This window comes from Dioscorea cayenensis, chromosome 10 (assembly GCF_009730915.1).
Source record: "Dioscorea cayenensis subsp. rotundata cultivar TDr96_F1 chromosome 10, TDr96_F1_v2_PseudoChromosome.rev07_lg8_w22 25.fasta, whole genome shotgun sequence".
Lineage (NCBI taxonomy): Eukaryota > Viridiplantae > Streptophyta > Magnoliopsida > Dioscoreales > Dioscoreaceae > Dioscorea > Dioscorea cayenensis.
Window position 1 is genome coordinate 4115220 of NC_052480.1, and position 25529 is coordinate 4140748.

General features: G+C 35.0%; 3 protein-coding genes across 3 annotated transcripts; 1 reads left to right on the forward strand and 2 right to left on the reverse strand.

Annotated features, from left to right (window-relative positions):
* Window positions 1-1591: 1591 nt before the first annotated feature.
* LOC120270573 (2-alkenal reductase (NADP(+)-dependent)-like) lies at window positions 1592-5232 on the reverse strand. Its single transcript, XM_039277622.1, has 5 exons — window positions 4910-5232; window positions 3019-3196; window positions 2462-2628; window positions 2280-2362; window positions 1592-2102 (listed from the first exon to the last, which is right to left on the reverse strand). Exons 1-5 carry the CDS (start codon window positions 5228-5230, stop codon window positions 1724-1726), a joined length of 1128 nt encoding a protein of 375 aa, XP_039133556.1. The 5' UTR covers window positions 5231-5232; the 3' UTR covers window positions 1592-1723.
* Window positions 5233-18895: 13663 nt separating this feature from the next.
* LOC120270205 (polygalacturonase-like) lies at window positions 18896-20237 on the forward strand. Its single transcript, XM_039277235.1, has 3 exons — window positions 18896-19315; window positions 19396-19685; window positions 19790-20237. Exons 1-3 carry the CDS (start codon window positions 18896-18898, stop codon window positions 20235-20237), a joined length of 1158 nt encoding a protein of 385 aa, XP_039133169.1.
* A 2176-nt stretch (window positions 20238-22413) lies between these two features.
* On the reverse strand, window positions 22414-23731 carry LOC120270206 (polygalacturonase-like). Its single transcript, XM_039277236.1, has 3 exons — window positions 23318-23731; window positions 22944-23233; window positions 22414-22861 (listed from the first exon to the last, which is right to left on the reverse strand). Exons 1-3 carry the CDS (start codon window positions 23729-23731, stop codon window positions 22414-22416), a joined length of 1152 nt encoding a protein of 383 aa, XP_039133170.1.
* Window positions 23732-25529: the final 1798 nt, after the last annotated feature.

Below are 25529 nucleotides of genomic sequence, written 5' to 3' on the forward strand. Positions count from 1 at the left end.
AAAGTCAAGAAAAGTGGAAGAAAAAATTTTTTAATTATAAAAACAAGGTAATACCCATGTTAGTCCATGTATTTATTTCATTTTCCTTTTTTAGTCTTCCCACTTCAATTTAAGTTCTTTTAATTCCTCTACTCTTTGAATGAGTGCAATCAAGTCCCCTAAGACTGTTTTAATCATAAAAATAATTAATATACTACACAATTTATTCACAATAATCTTTGTAATATACACAATTCAGGGAAATAATATAATTTTTTTATTTTTTATATGATTCATAGAATATTTGAGCAATAAAAATTAGTAATTAGAATATTCAAAATGTATATGAGGGACTTGATTGCACTCATTCAAAGAATAGAGGGATTAAAAGGGCTTAAATTAAAATAGGAGGACTAAAAGGGCAAAGTGAAAAGAGTATAGGGACTAATATAAATATTCTACCTATATAATATTTACTTATAATTATATTAATGAATTATTAATTTTATAATTTTAATTATAATAATAATAAAAAAAAATATTTAAAAAACTAATATTTGTGTGGAACCCCAAATTTGGGGTCACAAGTCCTCCTATGTCAAACCTCAAATTTTGAGTCAAATTTGAGTGTTGATTAGAGCGACCCATACCCAAGTTTGACCCCAAATTTAAAATTTGGGTCATGGAAGATGACATAACAAAATAAACTTCGGGGCCTAACCAATGGAAGCACTGGACCTTCATTGGTTGCTGGAAGCTGCGGCTGCTTGTGGTTGTAGCTTTTAATTTCCCCGATTGGTTGTTTGTTGTTTCTTATCCCCATCGTTCTAGCTGTCTACCCCCCATTTGCATTTAAAAAAAATTTGAGGACGGGGCCGCGCTCACATGGGCGCTGAAATCACTCGTACATAACCACTATTCACAACTCCCAAAAATGTGCTCTCAGCCGAGAATCGAACTCCCACCACTCGTTTTTTTTTGGGAAGAGAAGCGGGGCGAACCCACTAGAGACCCCAGGGACATGCATAAGCCTCGGTGGAACAAGTGGGGACGGGGCCACACTCACATGGGCGCTGAAATCACTCATATACAACCACTATTCACAACTCCCAGAAATGTGCCCTCAGCCGAGAATCGAACTCCCACCACTGCTTTTGTTTTTGAGAAGAGCGGAGCGAACCCACTAGAGACCCCAGAGACATGCATAAGCCTCGGTGGAACAAGTGGGGACCGAACGGCGCTCACATGGCCGCTGAAATCACTCATACACAATCACTATTCACAACTCCCAAAAATGTGCCCTCAGGTGAGAATTGAACTCCCACCACTCGATGAAAGCTCTATTGACGACCCGCGTACCAATAGACCCGCAGGTCGTTGGCTACCAACATATCATTTTCTCTTCAATTTGTCTCTTGCCTTTATCATCCTAGACACATTGTTGAAATTGAGATTTCCTTTTCTATAATCCAATAATATTAAATTTTGATGTTATATAACTCTTTATCTGTATTAAAGAATTTCGCAACAAGACCCAAACTATATATATATATATATATACATGTACATATACATATAGTTTGGGTCTTGTCCAACCATCAAGAGATTAAAAAAAATCCAACACAATCCATTGCCAAATACAAAGATTAATATGAAATCCATTCCATTTATGACTGCATACAACCAAACACTACTATCTATGACACGTTTTCAAAGACTTGAACAGGAATTTCATGAACAGTTATCACTCATGCGCAATGAACACGACTTGTTTGCCGATGTTTTTACCACTAAAGAGGCCGATGAGGGCCGAAGGAGCATTCTCCAAGCCTTCAGCTACATCTTCAACGTATGTCACCTTACCTTCTCTGATGTACTGTACGACCTGCTCTTCAAACTGCGGGTATTTGTGCTTATGATCAGGTTCAAGGAACCCTTGCATAAGGATACGTTTTGAGATTAAGCAAAACAGATTGTGGACAGGATCCCTATGGGTTTTATTGTATTGTGATATCATCCCACAAACAGCAATTCGGCCGTGTTCTCTCATGTTCAGCAACACAGCATCAAGCATTGCACCCCCAACATTTTCAAAGTAGATATCTATTCCAGTGGGGAAACATCTGGCCATGGTCAAAACATCAAGTCATTTCATGAATGTCACCAGAAATTTAATTCACTAAAATCAAAATACCAATAGGAGATAACTATGAAGTGATGAACCATCCCGTCCACAAAATTTCATTCCTCAAACAGTAATAATGGGGATGCAATGCAATTGCATAAACCATAATGCTCACCGTTTCAAGGCTGCAGTGAGATCTTGCTCCTCCTTATAGTTAAATGCATCATCAAATCCAAGCTTATTCTTTAGGAGATCGATCTGAGTCAATCAAAGAGCTCAACTGGGAGTCAGTAAACTGAGTTGACAATTTTTTTGAAAAAATTTAATTTAAAGAGACAGAGCGCATAGGTCCAGTGCCTTCTCTTGGCTTCCAGCACTCCCTACAACATAGCAGCCCATCAACTTTGCAAACTGACCAACAAGTTGGCCAACTGCTCCTGATGCCGCCGACACATAAACAGTTTCACCTTTTTTAGGACAGCAGATCTCATAAAATCCAACATATGCAGTAAGCCCTGGCATCCCTGAAAAAATGCATTGACAAGAAGCAATATCTAAAGCATTCTCCAGAAAAGTATACAAGCACACAGAACTGAAGCCTTTCATCAAATATCATTCTTGCAGAATGGCAGTAGGCAACTTGAATTAAGTTAATCACATCAGATGGGTTACTTAAAGCATGGAACTCTTCATGGTGCATGGTTAATTTCAGTTCAAGTAGTCAAGTTTAAGTGAAAACGTTCTGAACCATATAGAATGCTGGGCATCAAGAAATTGTGCAAAATTTTTAACCTATACAGTTACAAATGTAATGACTAAGTAATTGTTGACATTAAGTTCATTCTTTTTGATACATCATATCAATTGGAAAAATCTTGGATCAAATACGAAAGCGGTACATAGAGAAGGTGTACCTAAAATTCCCGTGTAATATGAAAGCGGTACATCAGTATATTTGATCTTCTTTAGTCGTTCAGGTGCTGTGATCAGACTATACTCTTCCCAACCAGTTATTCCCCAAACCAGGTCCCCTGCCTTAAAGTCCGGATGACCAGAATCCACAACTTTAGACACACCATAACCAACAATGACCTGTGAATTCATAGAGAAATAGATCCTATGCTCGATTAAGAAAATAATTTGCTCTATGAACTAATATGTAAATGACAGCTGCAGCATACATGGGTAAGTGAACCTTGTTCATAACAACCAAACAAAGTTTACATTGATTTCTTAATATCTATCCTCGATGAGTAAAAGACTAGAAGTTTATCCTCGTTTTATAGCAGAGTTGGTGATATACTTCCTCTCCAAGTGAGAGTTCAAGAGTTTAAGACTCGTTGGTGGAAAAAGGAAAAAGAAAAGGAGCAAAAGAAAGAAACCCAGCCAAAATGCTTGTCCATATCTCTCAAATAAATCAATAAATAACTGGTCAGGAACATGAGCAGTTTCACTGTATCAATTTTCCAGGTAAGTTCAAAACTTAAGTAAATAAAGATGAGAGCTCCAGAAGTTCTGAAGACAATTTCAACAGTAACTCAGAATAGCATGGCATATCGAGAGACCAGGAGAGGCCAAGCTCAACCAAAATACAAAAGCTCATGTATCTTTAATCATAATACAGATTGTTTTGCATAATGAAGAAAATATAAGTCGTAGTCATCATGCCAAAACAGTATGGGATACCCTAGAGCCATTATGGTTTATTTCAACAAGGAAATTCAATGATATAGCATGTCAAGAAATGCTGCTGATCCTTAATATAAATAACTAACAGAACCCGTTTCCCACTTTAACTAGCACCTCATGTTGCACCCCATTTTTAGACACCAACAACATATCGTTCATGTTTACAAGGCACTGATGTAACAAAGGGGAACCTCTTACTTGTGTTGTCAAAAAAAATAGCAAAAAATTTGCCTGTTCCAAAGGAACACCCCAAACATGTACATACTAATTCCGCAATAAGATAACTGGCTTTCCTTCATGTTGTATTCCAGAGAACTTTAGGGTTTAAGTAATGTATCTAACATAAAACATTGTAGCATAGATAGTTTTAACATACTAATCTCATCGCCAGGTAAGAAATATTTAATCAGTACCAATTCAATTAGAAGATGACTTGGCTAGGATAAGGATGAGAAAAATAACCTTCCACGTGAAGAAGATAAGTAGTTTTCCAATCGAAGTCTTTGTTTCCAATGACATGAAGCAAACAGTAAGTTAACAAAAACTAAAACAGGATGAATATGGAGTACCAAAAAGAATAGGCGCCAATAAGAACTGGCGCGTTTGCATGCAAACTGAGGCAAGCATACACCAATTTGATTGTGATGAAAAAAAATCTTACACAATTGAGGCAAACTTCACAAAACATGCAGCTTCAAATTGAGGTATCAAACCCTGGAATGGCCTATTCTAACATACACCCCAAACAAATACCCCCTTTTCATAGGATTACAATTGAAATTCTTATTCAAACCAAATATATTCCAATTTTTGCAGAGCAATTATTCAACATGGGAGGACATGTAAATCCACTACCAAATCTAATCTAATCTCATAAACTCGCACCTCTATGAAAAAAAAATCAAATGCCAATTAACATACTCTTTGGTAATTCGCTATCTAAATAACAACACTAGCGCCATGCCTTTAATTTTCGCATCACTGAAACTTCAAACGAATAATTTCGGATTTCCAAAGCTCTACAAACAACACAAACATTACAAGAAACCCTGAAACCAAGCACAAACAACATCCAATTGGAAAATCAATCAAATTAAATCAGAACAAAGCACAAACCTTTCCGGGAACAAAGGCTTCAGCGTAGCTCTGAACAAGGGGCTTGGCCATGCGAAGGCGCATATAGGGATCGCAGGAGAGGTATAGATTCTTGACCAGCACGGCCGTGGATCCTTGAGAGAGCTTCAGATCGATGGTGGATGAAGTGAGGACCATGTCCTCCTCCTTGGGAAAACCAGTGACATAGTCCTTGAGCAACACCTGCTTGTTAATCACCTTCTCTTCCGCCATTGTTGCTCTCTCTTCTCGCTGAGCTGAGGTTCTTGCGCAGGGACGTGACCGACAAGAAAAACAGTAAACTGGAATTTTTGGGCCGGCCATGTCGTTTTTCATAAAAAAAAAAATTATGAGGGTTTTTTTTTTTGCAAAATTAGGAAACTTCATGGGTTTTTTTGAAGAAAAGCCTAGAAAGTTTTAAAAATAAATTTTAGTTTTAAGGAGGGTTTTAATGCAAAATATCACAAATTCATGGCAGTTTTGTGGATGACACCCTCTAATTAATTAAATTTACACCAGAATTTTCTTTGCAAAATGACTGAACTTTTATTTTTTTGTAAAAAACCCTAAAAACTTTTGACAATAAATTTGAGTTTGTGGAGAGTGTTTTTGTAAATTGAAACAAATCTAAAAATCCTACAGTTGGGTAAATTTAAATTAGGATTTTTTTTCAAAAATTATTGAATAAGTTTTTTTAAAATAAATTTTAGCTTGCATGAGGGTGTTGTTATAAATTTACACAGATTTGTACGAATTTTGCAAAAACAGTCTAATTAGTTCCAATTTACATCAGGGCTTTTACGCAAAATTACCAAACATTAGGTTATTTTTGCATGAAACCCCAGATTATTTTTATAATAAACTTAGTTTGTATGAGGGTGTTTTGGTAAATTATCACAAATCCGTTGCAGTTTTGCGACATCACCCTGTAATTAATTAAATTTACATACGGGATAATCTCTGTTGAATGATCAAATTTCATGCCTTTTTGCAGCATAACCCAGAGATTTTGAGTAATACTTCTTATTTTTATGAGGATGTTGCCGCAAAATTTCACATATCCATGTCACTTTCCTCGGAATCACCCTCTATTTATTCAAATTTACATTAGCATGTTTTCCAAGAACAAAAAAAAAAAAAATGATTTGTCTTCTTTGATCATCAAGACAATTAGAAAATAAAAATAAAAGAGCCCACAACTTCGTAGCCTTGATGAGTTCCTCATGGGCTCCTCATGCATGGGCTGGGAGTTCATTAATCGGTAGCATATGGAGCGCTATGGCTTATCCATTTTATAAAAATAAAAATAAAAAAATTCAAATGAAGATTAATCAAAAGAATAAAATTGTAAAACAAAGCTTAATTATGAGGTTTATCAAAAACAAGGTAAATAACAAAATTGTAGTATATTATGTTGTGTATCAAATAAATAAAATTAACAATTTGTGTCATTATCCTTAGCATCTTCAAAAATTAAATTTCAAATGTATCTGTAATGAATTATGACTCAATCAATGCAACAATCAATAATCAGAGTAATTCTCCAACTTCCAGACTGAATATCACGATAGAATTGAGATGAACTCTTCAATACAGTGATAGATCTGAGAATTCTATCTCAGAATGATAGTGTTCTACTACACAAAAATCAACAAGTAGTAATACTGAAATTGTAGTTCAGATGCAGAAATTAAGCTCACAGTGCTGTAGATCAGACAAAAACATGTAGAAAAACAGTAAAAAAAAATGGGAATGCCTTCCCTCCCAACTAGATCGCCGAATGAGCGCCGGAGATCTCGCTAGGCCCAAGTTCCTTTCTCTGATCTTCAATGCCCTCTTCCCTCTTACTCTCCTTTTTTTAAATCTCCTCCCGATCGTTAGCATAACTAACTATCCTCGTCCACCAATCGCTCTCTTACAAGCTGCCTCGCTGGCGTAACTAACCCTTCTTCACATCCAATGGAATCCTCGCCTGTTGCCACCTGTTCGGGAGTAAGATAACCTGCTAATCTGGTGATCTTGCACCTCTCTCTATTACTCATGCAGATCATTAGTGGGGATGTTTCCACATCAGCCAACTTATCCACCTCAGCTATCTTTCTCCCCTGCACGTGACTTCCTATTTTCAATTTCCTTGGCTCCAAAGACTCTCCCGCCAGCTTCACTCCTTGCATAACACAACCTCCCCCATTAAAAACATCCTTGTCCTCAAGGATAATAGATGGAAAGTACTGACGCATATATTCAACATCTTCCCAGGAATTTTCAGAATCCATCATTCCTTCCCACTGAACTAGAATTTGTTCAATTTGCTCTGAATTTCTGAGAAATGTTCTTTGTTGCAGGATGGCTTTCGGTTGCAATGAAGGACCAATTTCAGTAGCGATAAGTGGTAAAGGCATAGAATTTACTTGTGATCCTAGATCACCTTCGCATTTCTTCAGTAGGGAAACATGAAATACTGGATGAATACGTGCTCCTTCAGGCAAAGGTAATATATAAGCTACGGAGCCAATCTTTTGTATAATTTTGAATGGTCCAAAATAGCGCATGCTCAATTTCTGATTTTTGCGCATGACCACTGAATGTTATCTACACGGCTTAAGTTTGACAAATACCCATTGTCCTACTTCAAATAAAATCTCACATCTTTTCCTGTCAGCTAATCTCTTCATCCTGACCTGAGCCTTCAATAAATTATGCTTCAACTGTCTCAAAACCTGATCTCTTTGTTGCAACATTTGTGATATGTCAGGTGGATTATGATCAGTGGTATAATATGATAACAAGGATGGAGGATCCCTACCATATACAATGTGGAAAGGAGTCATAGCTATACTACACTGGAATGATCATGTGTTGTACCAATACTGTGCCCAAGGTAACAATTCAACCCAATTTCTTGGATTCTTTGCCACAAAACACCTGAGATATAATTCCAAGCATTTGTTTAATGCTTCCGTCTGACCATCAGTTTGAGGATGATATGATGAGGACATTGACAAGGTTGTTCCCATTGCCTTGAATAATGATTTCCAGAATCTGCTTAGGAAAACTTTATACTTGTCAGATACAATAGAAATAGGAACCTCATGTAATTTGATGATATTCTGTATGAAAACTACAACAAAATTAGATGCTTCAAATGGCTATCCCAGTCCACACTGTAAACCAATATGTCATCAAAGAAAATTAAAACAAACTTCCTCATAGCAAACTGAAAAATACTATTCATTAGAGACTGGAATGTTGCTGGAGCATTTGTTAACCCAAATTGGCATCATCACCCACTAAAAATGTCCATGATGGGTTCTAAAAGCTGTCTTATGTTTATTTTTAGCACAAATCAAAACCTGATGGTATCTTGACCTCAAGTCCAACTTGGAAAAATATTTTACTCCATTAAGCTCATCCAACAACTCATTAACAACTGGTATAGGATAAGCATCTAATATAGTTATCCCATTCAAGGCCCTGTAATCAGTACAAAATCTCCAGGTTCCATCCTTTTTCTTGACTAAAATAACAGGAGATGAAAAAGGACTGTTGCTTGGTTCAATTAACCCCTTTTGTAGCATTTGATCAACCATGATTTTAATCTCTGTCTTCTGACTATGATGATATCTGTATGGTCTAACCTTAACAGGAATAGAATTGGGTTGTAAAGGTATTTTATGATCAAATATCCTCACTGGTGGTAAACCCTTAGGTACATCAAATACCCTCCGATACTTTAACAGTAAATGTTTTAAAGCATCAAGTAAGCCTTCAACAAATTCTCCAGTTTTCTCCCTTGATTCTATAGTTATGGCTTGATCATCAGTGCCTTTTGTAACTGTCTCAACTGCTTCAATAGTCATTTGATAACACTGGATAATGGATTTCACAGAACTTAATCTGTGAAGCTGGTGTATAGAAGTAGGTTGTGGACCCAGATTTTGCTCTCCAGTAATCATCACAAATTTTCCTTCATTATAAAATTGTAATGAGAGAATACCTGTAATCCATTATGTGAGCACCTATAGTTGCTAACCAGGAAGCTCCCATAATTACCTCAGCTCCTGCTATTGGTAACAAATACACAAGAAATATCAATTCACATCCTTGGATGTTTATCTTGAATTAATGGATCTACTTTTCCTTCCACTTGTAAAAAATTTCCATCCCCAACTAACACCTTAAATGTAGGTGTTGGTTGTATGTCCAACTGTAAAAATTTGGCAATTCTCGGTTGTATGAAGTTATCATCACCCCCTCCATCGAACAACACCTTTACTGATTGCCCTTTGATTGACCCCGTAAACCTCATAGTCCCAATAGTCTATTCATGGCATTGAGTGATGATTTGGGGCCTGATTCTTCATTAACTATATTCTCCTCTAATTCTACCACAAAACCATTGGGTTCTTGCTCATTGATTTCAGAAGATTCTTCTCCCCACTATAGCAACAACAGCCTTTTATTCTGACATTTATGTGTAGGAGAGTACTTTTCATCACTATTAAAACATAATCCCTTTGCCTTCCTTAACTGCATTTCCTTGAAACTAATCTTCTTGAATACAGGAGGATGTTGAGATGAGTTAGATTATGTCAACTGTGGAACATTATGATTAACTGGTAACAACTTCTGCACTTGAGTAATTCCTTTTCCTAATTGATTATTAACATTGATATCAGGAGTGAATTGCATCTTCCTTGTATTAGCTTTTGGCAGTGCAGGATATTTATTTTCATACAACTTTGCCAATTTTGCTGCTTTAAAAATTGACTCGGGTAATAAAGGAATAATGTCCTTTGATTTTCTCTTCCCAACCCACTGATGAAACATTTCAACATTGCAGATGGTGACACTCCTTCAACTCTAATAGCCAAGGATACAAAAGTGGCATAGTAACTTGTTACAGAGTCCTCCTGCACCAATTTAAAAAGTGCATATTCAGGTGTTTCAAATACTGATGCCCCATAAACTTCTTCTAATGCATTAACCAATGAAGGCCAATTGTCTACCTTCCCTTCCTTCTCCAACATCTAAAACCATGGCACTACCTCTCCATCAAAATGTATAGATGCTTTCTCCAGTCACTCGGCATCTGTTGCTCTATAATATTTGAAAAATTGTTCTGCTTTATAGATCCAATTTAACACCTCTTCACCATCAAATCGAGGAAAGTCCAGTTTGATAGAATGAGTGGTGAAAGGTTTGGATTTAACATACTCTCCATCATCTCTGAATTCTCCACTTGAATTTTGTACTGCTCCAGCTGTGTTAACTGTGGTAGATACAATTTGAGATTCAATGTATTTAGAAATTGTCTGTATAAACATCTCTAACATTTTAACCTTATCATCCCTTTGAGCCATAGCTGTAATTAGCCTTTCTTCCCTTTACTCCATAGTAGCTTGCAGACCATCAATCTTTGCTACTAAGTCCTTAAATCGAGTAGCCTCTGCCATCTTTGCAACAAAGTGCAAAGTAGATATCTCTCAATGAAAGCACCAAAATATGTAATGAATTATGACTCAATCAATGCAACAATCAATAACCAGAGTAATTATCCAACTTCCAGGTAGAATATCACAATAGAATTGAGATGAACTCTTCAATACAGTGATAGATCTAAGAATTCTATCTCAGAATGATAGTGTTCTACTACACAACAATCAACAAGTAGTAATACTGAAACTGTAATTCAGATGTAGAAAAATTAAGCTCACAGTGCTGTAGATCGGACAGAAATAAGTAGAAAAACAGTAAGATAAATGGGAATGCCTTCCCTCCCAACTAGATCGCCGGATGATCACCGGAGATCTTGCTAGGCCGAAGTTCCTTTCTCTGATCTTCAATGCCCTCTTCCCTCTTGCTCTCTTTCTTTTAAATCTCCTCCCGATAGTTAGCATAACTAACTATCCTCGTCCATCAATCGTTCTCTTACAAGCTGCCACGATGGCGTAACTAACCCTTCTTCACATCCAATGGAATCCTCTCCTATTGCCACCTGTCTGGGAGTAAGATAACCTGCTAATCTGGTGATCCTGCACCTCTCTCTATTACTCATGCAGATCATTAGTGGGGATGTTTCCACATCAGCCAACTTATCCACCTCAGCTATCTTTCTCCCCTGCACGTGACTTCCTATTTTCAATTTCCTTGGCTCCAAAGACTCTCCCGCCAGCTTCACTCCTTGCATAACACAACCTCCCCCATTAAAAACATCCTTGTCCTCAAGGATAATAGATGGAAAGTACTGACGCATATATTCAACATCTTCCCAGGAATTTTCAGAATCCATCATTCCTTCCCACTGAACTAGAATTTGTTCAATTTGCTCTGAATTTCTGAGAAATGTTCTTTGTTGCAGGATGGCTTTCGGTTGCAATGAAGGACCAATTTCAGTAGCGATAAGTGGTAAAGGCATAGAATTTACTTGTGATCCTAGATCACCTTCGCATTTCTTCAGTAGGGAAACATGAAATACTGGATGAATACGTGCTCCTTCAGGCAAAGGTAATATATAAGCTACGGAGCCAATCTTTTGTATAATTTTGAATGGTCCAAAATAGCGCATGCTCAATTTCTGATTTTTGCGCATGACCACTGAATGTTATCTACACGGCTTAAGTTTGACAAATACCCATTGTCCTACTTCAAATAAAATCTCACATCTTTTCCTGTCAGCTAATCTCTTCATCCTGACCTGAGCCTTCAATAAATTATGCTTCAACTGTCTCAAAACCTGATCTCTTTGTTGCAACATTTGTGATATGTCAGGTGGATTATGATCAGTGGTATAATATGATAACAAGGATGGAGGATCCCTACCATATACAATGTGGAAAGGAGTCATAGCTATACTACACTGGAATGATCATGTGTTGTACCAATACTGTGCCCAAGGTAACAATTCAACCCAATTTCTTGGATTCTTTGCCACAAAACACCTGAGATATAATTCCAAGCATTTGTTTAATGCTTCCGTCTGACCATCAGTTTGAGGATGATATGATGAGGACATTGACAAGGTTGTTCCCATTGCCTTGAATAATGATTTCCAGAATCTGCTTAGGAAAACTTTATACTTGTCAGATACAATAGAAATAGGAACCTCATGTAATTTGATGATATTCTGTATGAAAACTACAACAAAATTAGATGCTTCAAATGGCTATCCCAGTCCACACTGTAAACCAATATGTCATCAAAGAAAATTAAAACAAACTTCCTCATAGCAAACTGAAAAATACTATTCATTAGAGACTGGAATGTTGCTGGAGCATTTGTTAACCCAATTGGCATCATCACCCACTAAAAATGTCCATGATGGGTTCTAAAAGCTGTCTTATGTTTATTTTTAGCACAAATCAAAACCTGATGGTATCTTGACCTCAAGTCCAACTTGGAAAAATATTTTACTCCATTAAGCTCATCCAACAACTCATTAACAACTGGTATAGGATAAGCATCTAATATAGTTATCCCATTCAAGGCCCTGTAATCAGTACAAAATCTCCAGGTTCCATCCTTTTTCTTGACTAAAATAACAGGAGATGAAAAAGGACTGTTGCTTGGTTCAATTAACCCCTTTTGTAGCATTTGATCAACCATGATTTTAATCTCTGTCTTCTGACTATGATGATATCTGTATGGTCTAACCTTAACAGGAATAGAATTGGGTTGTAAAGGTATTTTATGATCAAATATCCTCACTGGTGGTAAACCCTTAGGTACATCAAATACCCTCCGATACTTTAACAGTAAATGTTTTAAAGCATCAAGTAAGCCTTCAACAAATTCTCCAGTTTTCTCCCTTGATTCTATAGTTATGGCTTGATCATCAGTGCCTTTTGTAACTGTCTCAACTGCTTCAATAGTCATTTGATAACACTGGATAATGGATTTCACAGAACTTAATCTGTGAAGCTGGTGTATAGAAGTAGGTTGTGGACCCAGATTTTGCTCTCCAGTAATCATCACAAATTTTCCTTCATTATAAAATTGTAATGAGAGAATACCTGTAATCCATTATGTGAGCACCTATAGTTGCTAACCAGGAAGCTCCCATAATTACCTCAGCTCCTGCTATTGGTAACAAATACACAAGAAATATCAATTCACATCCTTGGATGTTTATCTTGAATTAATGGATCTACTTTTCCTTCCACTTGTAAAAAATTTCCATCCCCAACTAACACCTTAAATGTAGGTGTTGGTTGTATGTCCAACTGTAAAAATTTGGCAATTCTCGGTTGTATGAAGTTATCATCACCCCCTCCATCGAACAACACCTTTACTGATTGCCCTTTGATTGACCCCGTAAACCTCATAGTCCCAATAGTCTATTCATGGCATTGAGTGATGATTTGGGGCCTGATTCTTCATTAACTATATTCTCCTCTAATTCTACCACAAAACCATTGGGTTCTTGCTCATTGATTTCAGAAGATTCTTCTCCCCACTATAGCAACAACAGCCTTTTATTCTGACATTTATGTGTAGGAGAGTACTTTTCATCACTATTAAAACATAATCCCTTTGCCTTCCTTAACTGCATTTCCTTGAAACTAATCTTCTTGAATACAGGAGGATGTTGAGATGAGTTAGATTATGTCAACTGTGGAACATTATGATTAACTGGTAACAACTTCTGCACTTGAGTAATTCCTTTTCCTAATTGATTATTAACATTGATATCAGGAGTGAATTGCATCTTCCTTGTATTAGCTTTTGGCAAAGGGTCAGGGGATATTTATTTTCATACAACTTTGCCAATTTTGCTGCTTTAAAAATTGACTCGGGTAATAAAGGAATAATGTCCTTTGATTTTCTCTTCCCAACCCACTGATGAAACATTTCAACATTGCAGATGGTGACACTCCTTCAACTCTAATAGCCAAGGATACAAAAGTGGCATAGTAACTTGTTACAGAGTCCTCCTGCACCAATTTAAAAAGTGCATATTCAGGTGTTTCAAATACTGATGCCCCATAAACTTCTTCTAATGCATTAACCAATGAAGGCCAATTGTCTACCTTCCCTTCCTTCTCCAACATCTAAAACCATGGCACTACCTCTCCATCAAAATGTATAGATGCTTTCTCCAGTCACTCGGCATCTGTTGCTCTATAATATTTGAAAAATTGTTCTGCTTTATAGATCCAATTTAACACCTCTTCACCATCAAATCGAGGAAAGTCCAATTTGATAGAATGAGTGGTGAAAGGTTTGGATTTAACATACTCTCCATCATCTCTGAATTCTCCACTTGAATTTTGTACTGCTCCAGCTGTGTTAACTGTGGTAGATACAATTTGAGATTCAATGTATTTAGAAATTGTCTGTATAAACATCTCTAACATTTTAACCTTATCATCCCTTTGAGCCATAGCTGTAATTAGCCTTTCTTCCCTTTACTCCATAGTAGCTTGCAGACCATCAATCTTTGCTACTAAGTCCTTAAATCGAGTAGCCTCTGCCATCTTTGCAACAAAGTGCAAAGTAGATATCTCTCAATGAAAGCACCAAAATATGTAATGAATTATGACTCAATCAATGCAACAATCAATAACCAGAGTAATTGTCCAACTTCCAGGTAGAATATCACAATAGAATTGAGATGAACTCTTCAATACAGTGATAGATCTAAGAATTCTATCTCAGAATGATAGTGTTCTACTACACAACAATCAACAAGTAGTAATACTGAAACTGTAATTCAGATGTAGAAAAATTAAGCTCACAGTGCTGTAGATCGGACATAAATAAGTAGAAAAACAGTAAGATAAATGGGAATGCCTTCCCTCCCAACTAGATCGCCGGATGATCGCCGGAGATCTTGCTAGGCCGAAGTTCCTTTCTCTGATCTTCAATGCCCTCTTCCCTCTTGCTCTCTTTCTTTTAAATCTCCTCCCGATAGTTAGCATAACTAACTATCCTCGTCCATCAATCGTTCTCTTACAAGCTGCCACGATGGCGTAACTAACCCTTCTTCACATCCAATGGAATCCTCTCCTATTGCCACCTGTCTGGGAGTAAGATAACCTGCTAATCTGGTGATCCTGCACCTCTCTCTATTACTCCTGCGGATCATTAGTGGAGATGTTTCCACATCAGCCAACTTATCCACCTCAGCTATCTTGCTCCCCTGCACTTGACTTCCCATTTTCAATTTCTTTGGCTCCAAAGACTCTCCCACCAGCTTCACTCCTTGCATAACAGTATCCCCTGAAAATTAACAATCAGTCCACATTTTTGTCAACAATTATAAAATTAAATTAAATAAAATTTATATTAAAAAAAACCTTTTTAGCTATCATGAGACCATCTTTGTTGAGTGTTCTTGATGTATCCCTGGGAAACTGAAAAGATGGAGAAGGAAAATAAGGAAAGGAAGGGTCATGTAGTGTAGTTTGTGTAATTGTGGGAACTCCATTAGTCAAATGGTGTCCACAATTTTTTTTAATAAAATTATTTATATGTCCTCTGATATGCTATTTCAACCATTAAGTTTTTTTTTTTCTCTCTTGCGATAAAAATAGATAAAATGGAAGTATATTTTTCTTCCCAAATTGATTATTGAGTTATTTCTTATAATTTTTTTTAAAAACCATAAGCATCACCTCAAGATGTCAAAATAATAGATAGATACGGTGGTGTATTAGTAACAGTGGCTTAGAGATTTACCATGTAGAATGGACTAATATTTAAAATAATGATGGTTTGCCATACGCATATTTCAAAGATCATACTTGCACAATAATAAATTTTCATTATCCTACAACTATTGAAAAGATAAAAAAACAAAAAAATATGACTCCTTCCCCATGGAATCAGTTAACAATGTTATTTTTTTACTTTCCCATGAGGCTAGCTATTTCATAAATGTTAAAAAATAGTTTAAATAAAATAGTTTATATTTAAATCGACACAAATTATATTACTCCTTTCAATTCTATTTGCATGTCTCTTCTATAAACTTTTAACATGCATGTTCATTTCAAAAATCCATAAAATATTAAATAATTTTTTACCATATTTATCTTCTACCTTTAATATATTTTTACGCTTTTTAACATTTTTTTGGAATGCATGAACCACCATTACTAGAGAGTGAATAAATAGTATAATTTTATTAAAGAGAAATTAATAAAATCTTGATGGATTTTTAAATAAGGATAATTTTGAATAATTGGTATAATTTTTATAAATTTAAGACTATGAATCCGTTAATATAGATTGAAGAATAGTTGGTATAAATTTTTTAATGGATGGTAGAATCGGCTAAATGGATGTACAAATATGACCAGAAGTAAATCGAATCCTTAACATACCAAGCACACTTTTGTGATAATAAAGATACATTTAGATCATGTATCTTAATATTTACTGTCAATGGCCAACACATCCAAAATTAAGGTTTATTGAAGAAATTATTTTCCCCCAAAACGGAATATTCAAAATCCATGTTTTCCATATAACCTACCTTATGAGTTATAATCATAAGCCACTAATTAATGCACAAATATCGATTAATTTTTAATACATATAATAAATTAATCTACATCAAATTCAAGGTTGACATCTCAATCATATATAGATTAGTTAGGTGCAATGTAACCTAATGGCCAATGATGAACTTAATTAAAAATTAGATGATCACATGATCTCCATAAAGGAAGGCATGCTTTATAAGAGAACCACTCTACTGCACGTCAAGGGATGGATTAAATTTCTTAATTAAAATTAGAGAACATGCCATGTTCTTAGAAGTACTCATCTTCATATACATGAATATTAAGTTTTTTAATTAGCATGTTATTTATTCCGGCCCTTTTGACTAACTTCAAAAAGACACAGTTTATAGCAACCATTTTGTGGTACAAGTGACCGTATTAATCAATTAATTATGTTATCTAAGCAATGACTTTAATCTTTGTGAAATGCTGCATGTTAGCTAGCATGATAAGCTATGTGCTTGTGGCCTTTCAAGAATTATATAAAAAAATATAACACAGCTTTCTTGTAGATATGGTGTTCTCTTTGTACTTATCAATATTATATAAATTATTTCAAGTCTTTTTGTAAACTCTTAGTTTGAAAAACTAAAGCATTCCATGTGGATCTCTTGAATTCTTTAATTTTTCATTCAATAATAAAGTTAATAATATAATCTTGAAATAATTTATATATATATATATATGTGTGTGTGTATGTATTCAAAATAAAAATTGCTTTAAATTAGAATATAAATTCCAAATTCTAAAATTTGAAATTATGAGCAAATTATTTATCCAAATTTTTTTTTCAAAATATATAAAGTAAAAACTAAAGATTTCTTGATCTATTAGCATCTGCCAATATATATGTAAAGTGTTCATGTTATTACCAAAAACAAATTTGAACCTCAATTTATATAAGATGATAATACAACTAGTATGTTGAGATAGTAACAACGTGCATACTTGTGCACGTGTCTTACATATTATTTGTCCATATATTATTTATAAAATAAAAAAAAACTCTATAAATTAGTATAAGCAATAAAAATAAGAAATTTAACAACAAATTTCAAACATGATTAGAAAAATGATTCAAGGCCCTTCGAACCACCATGGTTTTGAAACTGAAACCCTAAAATATGGCCATGCAATGATGAACATACCTTGACTTTGTATTAATCAAAGATATATACATATGACAAATTATATAAACAAAATGGCATTTAGTCTTCTTGTAATATCATGTGAGCGTCCCATGATGCTTGCAAAGACCACGATGTGAACTAAAGAGAAGCAAATGTAATAAGATCTCACTCTTGAGAACTTGAGAGAATCTTGTGGCATGGAAAATAAACTTAAAAAAGAGGTTGAATAATGATTGGAACCTCTATATCTCTCCGTATACAAGATGTACTTTGATTTGCATGTTATATCATTTAATGCTACCTGACATGCATTCAACTAACACCATAGTTATAATGCATGCATGCAAATGCAACACAATTAGTACTTTGAGGTTTAATTTTCCTTAGGTTTTTATCAATTGTCACCAAGGTACTCCATTTTTTTTTATTGGCTCGGGTTCTATTTATATGTATATTTTTAATTTAATTTATTTATACTAATTTAAAAGATTAGTTAATTAAAATTAGTTAACCACCTTAAATTTATAAAAAAAATTATATCAATTTTTCAAAAATATTTTATATTTAATAATTTATCAAAATTCCATTAATTTCTCTCTATTTTAATTATACCTTTTATTCCCTCTCTCAAATTGATGCTTTATTTTTTTCCTAAAAATAGTTGGAAAGTACAAAAATACATTAAAGATTAGTAGTAAATAAAAAAATCATTTAATGTTTCATAATTAAATTTTTTTAAATAAATTTATTAAAAAAAAAAGAGAAGTAGGCATATAAATAGAACCGGAGAGAAGAAATTTTAAGTGTTTACCAACAAGCAAGTATAAACATAAGAGGCTAACCGATAAGTATCTATCTTTTATTTATCTTTATATAATTCATTCTTATCTATATATATATATATATAATTAAATCCTAAAATAAGATCCTTTTCTTTTTCTTAATTGTAACATATACACAAACAATCATCTCTTCCCTCTAGATCTCTAGATATATATATATATATATACAATATTAATGATATAATTAAGTGCTTAGTACTTTAAGATGACCATGTGACTCTAATAACAGTTCTTACAAGCAACAAGACCAAATCAGTTAATTAGCATGAGATCTTAAAAGATTTCATATTCTTGCAACTATGGAAAACTGTCATAAACCTCCTTTTTAACTCCCTCAATCAATGTCCACATTCTTTTCCTCTAAAACCCTTTACCTTCATCATCATGCACCATAATATATTTGATATATATATTTCCCACAATTCTTCTATAAATACAACCCCTAAAACCCCCATTTTCATCACCAAATATTCTCCTTCTCCTCATCATCTCCTCTTGTTACCTCTAATGGCTCAGCCAAAAATCCTTTTGTTCCTTAACCTCTTCCTTGCATTGTCTTCAGATGCAATGGCAGCCTATAACATAATAAACTTCGGGGCCAAACCCGATGGCCGGACCGACTCTGCGAAGGCCTTTTTAAGAGCATGGGCTGCCGCCTGCTCTTCGAAGACACCGGCAAGCATCTACGTCCCCTCCGGCAAGTTCCTTGTGAGCCAGGCCTTGTTCAATGGCCCATGCAAAAATGCAGCCATAAAGATCACCATTGATGGAACCATTTTTGCACCCTCTGGTTATAGTTCCATGACTGACTGGGTCACCTTCAAGTATGTTCAAGGTCTCTCCATCTCCGGTGGTGTCCTCGATGGCCGTGGCCAAGCCTTTTGGGCTTGTAAGATGGCCGGGAAAAATTGCCCTCAAGGAGCCTCGGTAAATTTTCTATTATCTTCAATTCTATCAAATTTCATTAATACACAAGTGATATTTCCTTAACATGATTATTTTTATAGACACTAAGAATAGGGCAATCAAAGAATGTGAGGATCAGCGGCATGAGTTTACTAAACAGCGAAATGTTTCACATGGTGATTTTCGGTAGCACTGGTGTGACATTACAAGGTATGAACATTATCGCACCTGAGAACAGCCCAAATACCGACGGCATCCACATCCAAATGTCAAGTGGCGTGACAATCCAAAGCTCATCGATGAGAACCGGCGATGATTGTATCTCTCTCGGAGCCGGCTCTACCAATATCTGGATGGAACGCATCAGTTGTGGCCCAGGACATGGCATTAGGTATGTTAAACTTATAATAAACACACTAACTTAATTAATTTGTTATTTTCTTAATAAAAACAATAAATTAAATTACTATAATTATAATTACTGTGAGAATGCAGCATAGGGAGCTTAGGAGGGATAACAGACGATGAAGGAGTACAAAACATAACCGTGAGAAATGCGGTGATCACCGGAACACAAAATGGAGTAAGGATCAAGACATGGGGGAAACCGAACAACGGGTTTGTGCGAGATGTGAAATTCGAGCATGTAACAATGCGAAATGTGCAAAACCCGATCGTTGTTGATCAAAACTATTGCCCGGGTAATGTGAATTGCCCGAACCAACATTCGGGTATCAAGATAAGTCAAGTGTCTTATACCGATGTGAAAGGAACTTCGGCGACGCCAGTGGCTGTGAAGTTTGATTGCAGTGCTACAAACCCTTGCAATGGCATGAGATTGCAGGATATTAAGCTCACTTATCAGAATAAGCCAGCAATGTCCTACTGTAAGAATGTTAAGGGAAGTGTGTCTGGTTTGGTTGTGCCTCAAAGTTGTTTTTGAACTTGCTTATAACTTTATAATGATTAGGGATACGTGCATGGGAATCTAGGGTATCTCCGGCTAACTGGCTTGTAATAGGGCTTTGTTAGATCCTGTGAGAATCTAGTGTTGGGTTCCATATCTAAGTGCTAGCTTGTACTTGTGGTCAGTAGTGGTCTTCTCTATGTTTATTATTATTATTATTATTATTATTATTATTATTATTATTATTATTAATGCCAATTTCTCATAGTTTTTATAAACAATGAAAGTAGAGCTAATTGCATGGCATTGATGATACTATTTCATTGTCTATTTTTATTGCATGTTTTATATAATAATCATAGTTGTGGTTAGTTATTTAAGGACATAGTTAGCAGTTACTTAAAAGAAGATGTCACTAATCAATGAGCATTAGTGAAGTCAAATGCTATTTTTAATTCACTTGAGCATTTGGACCGTTTTGGGGGTTATTACATTAATGGTTGCAGATAAGAAGTTAAAGAGTTCATTAACCTCTTTTTAAGTTTTTTAGGAATTTTCTTTGTAAAGAAATTATATTAAAATGCATATTTGTATGTTTGATCTCCATAAAACAACAATATTTAACTATATAGACTATAATCGAAACCCAAGTTTAAAAAATTAAAAAAAATTAGTTGATTTTTCAAAATTATCAAAGGGTTAATAGAGATATTTTTTTTAAAAGCAAACCCACCCATAAATATTGATTCATTGATAGTGCTTTAATTTCTATTAAAAAAATAATTTTAATTAGTTGTAAAATTTTAAAAAAAAAAATCCATTACTTATAAAGCTGAAACCCAATTTATTTTAACTTGACAGTTAGATTGAGCCAGAGTACTTTAGCTATGTCACTCCATCAACCAAGAAAGTAACCCATTATTAAAGCATTGAATCTCATTATCAACATTATCAATATAATTGATAACATGCATGCTCATTATAAATTGGTAATGCTTTGATATCTCTATAAAATTTTCCCAATATTTTTTTATACCTACGCCATGTGTTTGTAGATTTAAATAATGGAAAAGCATGTGACCTTATCAATGCATTATATGAGCACAACAATGTTGTTCCAAACTCTATTATATATATATATATATGATTTTGAGGCTCAAAATTTTGGCCTAGTTTCCAACATCCATAAATGAATAGTATACCACATTACCTATAGCTTCTTTTAGGAGATGGAAAATGATTTCCATGGATGAAAAACTCTCTATCATTCCATCAATGGGTTCTAACATTTTCCATACCAAACATGAGTTTTATCTAACATGTTTTTGAAGAACAAGTGGTCATAAATCTCATTTCACTCAATTCTGTTAAGGTATATGTCTATTGTTAGCTTCAAGTCCTTTTTAATTGTCTACATGTTTGTTGCATTTGGGATTGAAACTTTGTGAATAAGAAGCATAACAACATATTTTATTTTCATATTTTTCATTTATATATAATATATACTATTACTCAAATGTAATGCTATTTCAATAAATTAAATGACCCATCTTACAATACTGTGGGACTTCCATCCCTCCCAAGTTTATAATTGATGGTTCGAATTCCTTCCAGTTTTAACGATTAAGATTTTATAATTTATCAATTTTTATTAAGATATAAAATAAATTAAATTTTATTGAATAAGTTTTTAAATGATTTTTGTTTTTTGAAAAAAAATAGATAAATCACAAATTCAATCTTAATAAAAAAATTTTAGAGGAAGAACACAGATCACTAGAAGTGAAAAGGCAACAGAACAAAATATCCCACACCCAACTATGAACAACAGGGGAGTGGTAATGAAGATGATTATTAGTGCAAAATGAAGAGATAAAAATTTTACTTATATTAAAAAAAAGAAGGAGTTGAGGTATAAGATAAAAAAAAACAACAAGAAAGAGGAAGGAAAACTTTACTTGAAACTCAAATCTAATAAAATAAACAAATTAAGATAATAAGATCCAATAATATTAGAAATTGATTAAATTAATTCTCCAACAATTGAAATGACCAATCATGTCTCACAGGACAATCCCAGCACATCCCTGACCACTCATCGGAGCTCAGGCGGCCGCCGGCGGCCGGAGACAGAACTCACATATTTCTAATTTTACAACATATATATATATATATATATATATATATATATATATAAATTAACCAATTAACCTCACAGACAACTGGGAGGAACAATATACCCAGATGCATTCCCCTCAGCATTCTTACAATAAGCTTGAGCTGGCTTATTCATATAAGTCAGCTTAATATCCTGCAAGCCAATACCACTGCAATAGTTGCTAGGACTACAATCAAATTTCACGGCAACCGGCGTCGCCGATGATCCTTGAACATTGTTGTACATCACTTGACTTATCTTAATGCCGGAACTCTTGTTCGGACAGTCGACATTTCCCGGGCAGTAGTTTTGATCGACAAGTATCGGGTTTTGCACATTATTCATAGTTAAACTCTCAAACATCACCTCTTTTACAAATCCGGTGTTCGGTTTCCCCCATGTTTTAATTCTCACTCCATTCTGTGTTCCGGTGAATATAACATTCTTCACAGTTATGTTTTGTACTCCCATCTCGTTCGGAGTTTCGCCGAGACTCCCAATACTGTTTATTTACATAAATAAATTAGCACATATGTATATATATCAATGGCAATGATAATCTAATAATCAAGTGTGCAACCAACCTGATACCGTGACCGGGACCGCAATTGACTTGTTCGATCCAAACATTCGTGGCACCTTCACCCATCGACACACAATCATCACCGGTCTTTATCGTCGAGCCGGTAATTGTAACATCACTAGACATTTGAATATGTATGCCATCAGTGTTAGGACTATTGGCAGGTGCACTAATCTTGGCACCTTGCACTGTAATGCCTTGGCTACTGAAAATCATCATATGGAATTGCTCGCTGTTCAGTGATTTCAATCCACTTACAAGCACATCCTTCGACTCATCAATCGCAATCGACTACATTTGAATCATACATCGGTTAAATTATGGAATTGTTATATATATTGAAACTTTTATATCTAAATTTAACTTTTGACTCACTGCGGCGCCAGAAGGGCAGTTTCGGTTCGAGGTTTTGCAGGCCCAGTAAGCCTGTCCACGGCCGTCGATGGTGCCGCCCAAGATGGACACACCTTGAACATACTTAAAGGTGAGCCATTGAATGGTGGCGCTGTATGAAGATGGTGCAATGAGAGTTCCACTTATGAATATTCTTATGTTGGTGTTGTTACATGGACCTTTGAAAAGAGCAGTGCTGACAAAGAATGTCCCTGCTGGAATATACATGCTCGCCGGCTGGTGGGAGCTGCAAGTTGCTGCCCATGCACTTAATAATGGCTTCGCGGTGTCGGTAATGCCGTCGGGTTTTGCTCCATAGTTTATGATGTTGTATGAGGCTAGAGTTCTTGTGATGGAGAGGAAGAAGAGGGATAGTGTTAGGAAAATGGTTGTCATGTTTTGAGAAGAAAAGATGAATGATGAGATGATTGAATTGGATTTAATTGGAATAGTTTGGTGTATTTATAGCTTCAAATGAGAAATGGGAACAAGATTTGTGGGGGAATGCTTGTGATTATTTTAGTTTGGTGTAAGTCAATGGTACTATTGGGGTGGTTATGGTCGTTATTTTTATTTTTGTTTTTCTTTTATTATAATATTTCTAAGGAATGAAGGTGATATTGCAATTAATGATCATGTGAGTTGTTATATATAATTAACACTGGTCACCATGTTCACATATGATGTATAAGCCTAGTATTTCATGTAAGAATTAATCCATATTGAGTTTTATGTTGCCATTTAGTCTCATCAAATAATTGGACAAATAGGAATTGTGGCATTGAGAATATTTAATTATCATCAAGCATTTAATGGCTAACATGTATGAGATAACTTATTGAGCTCATATGATTGACTTAAGAGCCTCCTTAAGTGTTATTTAATTATCATTATTATTATATGCAATCTCAGAGAATTCATAACTAGAAGGCATCTAATAGCAAATAATAGATTAAGAAGGTGTTAAACCATGATTAGAGGCTAAAACCATTGGCCATGTTGTTTTTCTTTGGTGGACCCAAAAAGGAAAAAGAAAAATTTGAACTGGATCTTGGATCATTGATTAACTCTTAATCTTCTTATTAAATGGATAAGATAGAAGTTGAAATGCAAAGGTTTGTGCTTCTCTTCTGGAGTATAGCATGTGATGCCCACATGCATTGAGAAAGAGATCTCATACACTAGGGGAAATCTCTCTCTATTATGAGAATGACCTTGTCCAAACTTTAGTTCACATTTTGCTTGATATTTTAATGGTTTGAAAATTTTCAAGAACTCCTATGTGAATGCTATAAAAATTCTGTTTTAAATAAAGATGGATAAATTAAAACTTGATTAATTTATTTAAAGATATCTGACTAGACTTTTTCCAATTTGCTTGCACTCACATTTGTTATGTCCAGGACCTTCTCCCTAATTTGCTCTACTCATCACTGCTGCCAACGCATGATCATGTGGTTCCCATCTCTATTTAAAGGTCTCAAGATCTCATTTGGATAAAGGGAACTATATATAAAGCTTGGTCCGTAACGTCTAATGGAACGTTTTGGTTAAATTCTTTTATTACTTCCTCAGTGACGATGGATTTCACAACAATAGGACCCTTAATCTAATAGGTTCCTTGCCCCATGCATAAAGGTAAATATTTTTAACCGGTTGGCATGGGATAATAAAATTCTCACACATGATAACCTTACTACCCGGGGATGCAACAAGTTTCCAATTGCTACCTAGTACTTTATCATGCTAGGATTGAAACAATTAATTAATTACATCTTTATCCATTATCCTTATGCCACCAAAATATGGAATCACTATGGGCACATATATATGCGCCCTTTCTCATCTTCCCATATCATTGGGCTAATCGTATTGCTCTTGGGGCAAGTGGGATACTCTATTTTTGGTTATTGCTTAGAACATTAAGCGGAAAGAAATGATCACATTTTCAATTCCAAATTGCTTCTACCAATGTCAATCACCATCAAAACTAATCACTTGTTTCAATTGTGGGTTTCCACAGTCCTTGAAGTGAAAAGAGCCAAGCTCAAGGACTTGGTGGCGACAGTGAAAAGAAGCCTACAGTTCCTAAGATCCCATGTAATTTAAGCAACTTTAAAAATGTAACAAATAACACCAAATCTGGTTAGTCATTGACATCATCCCTACCGATTGTGCTACCAAAATGGATGAC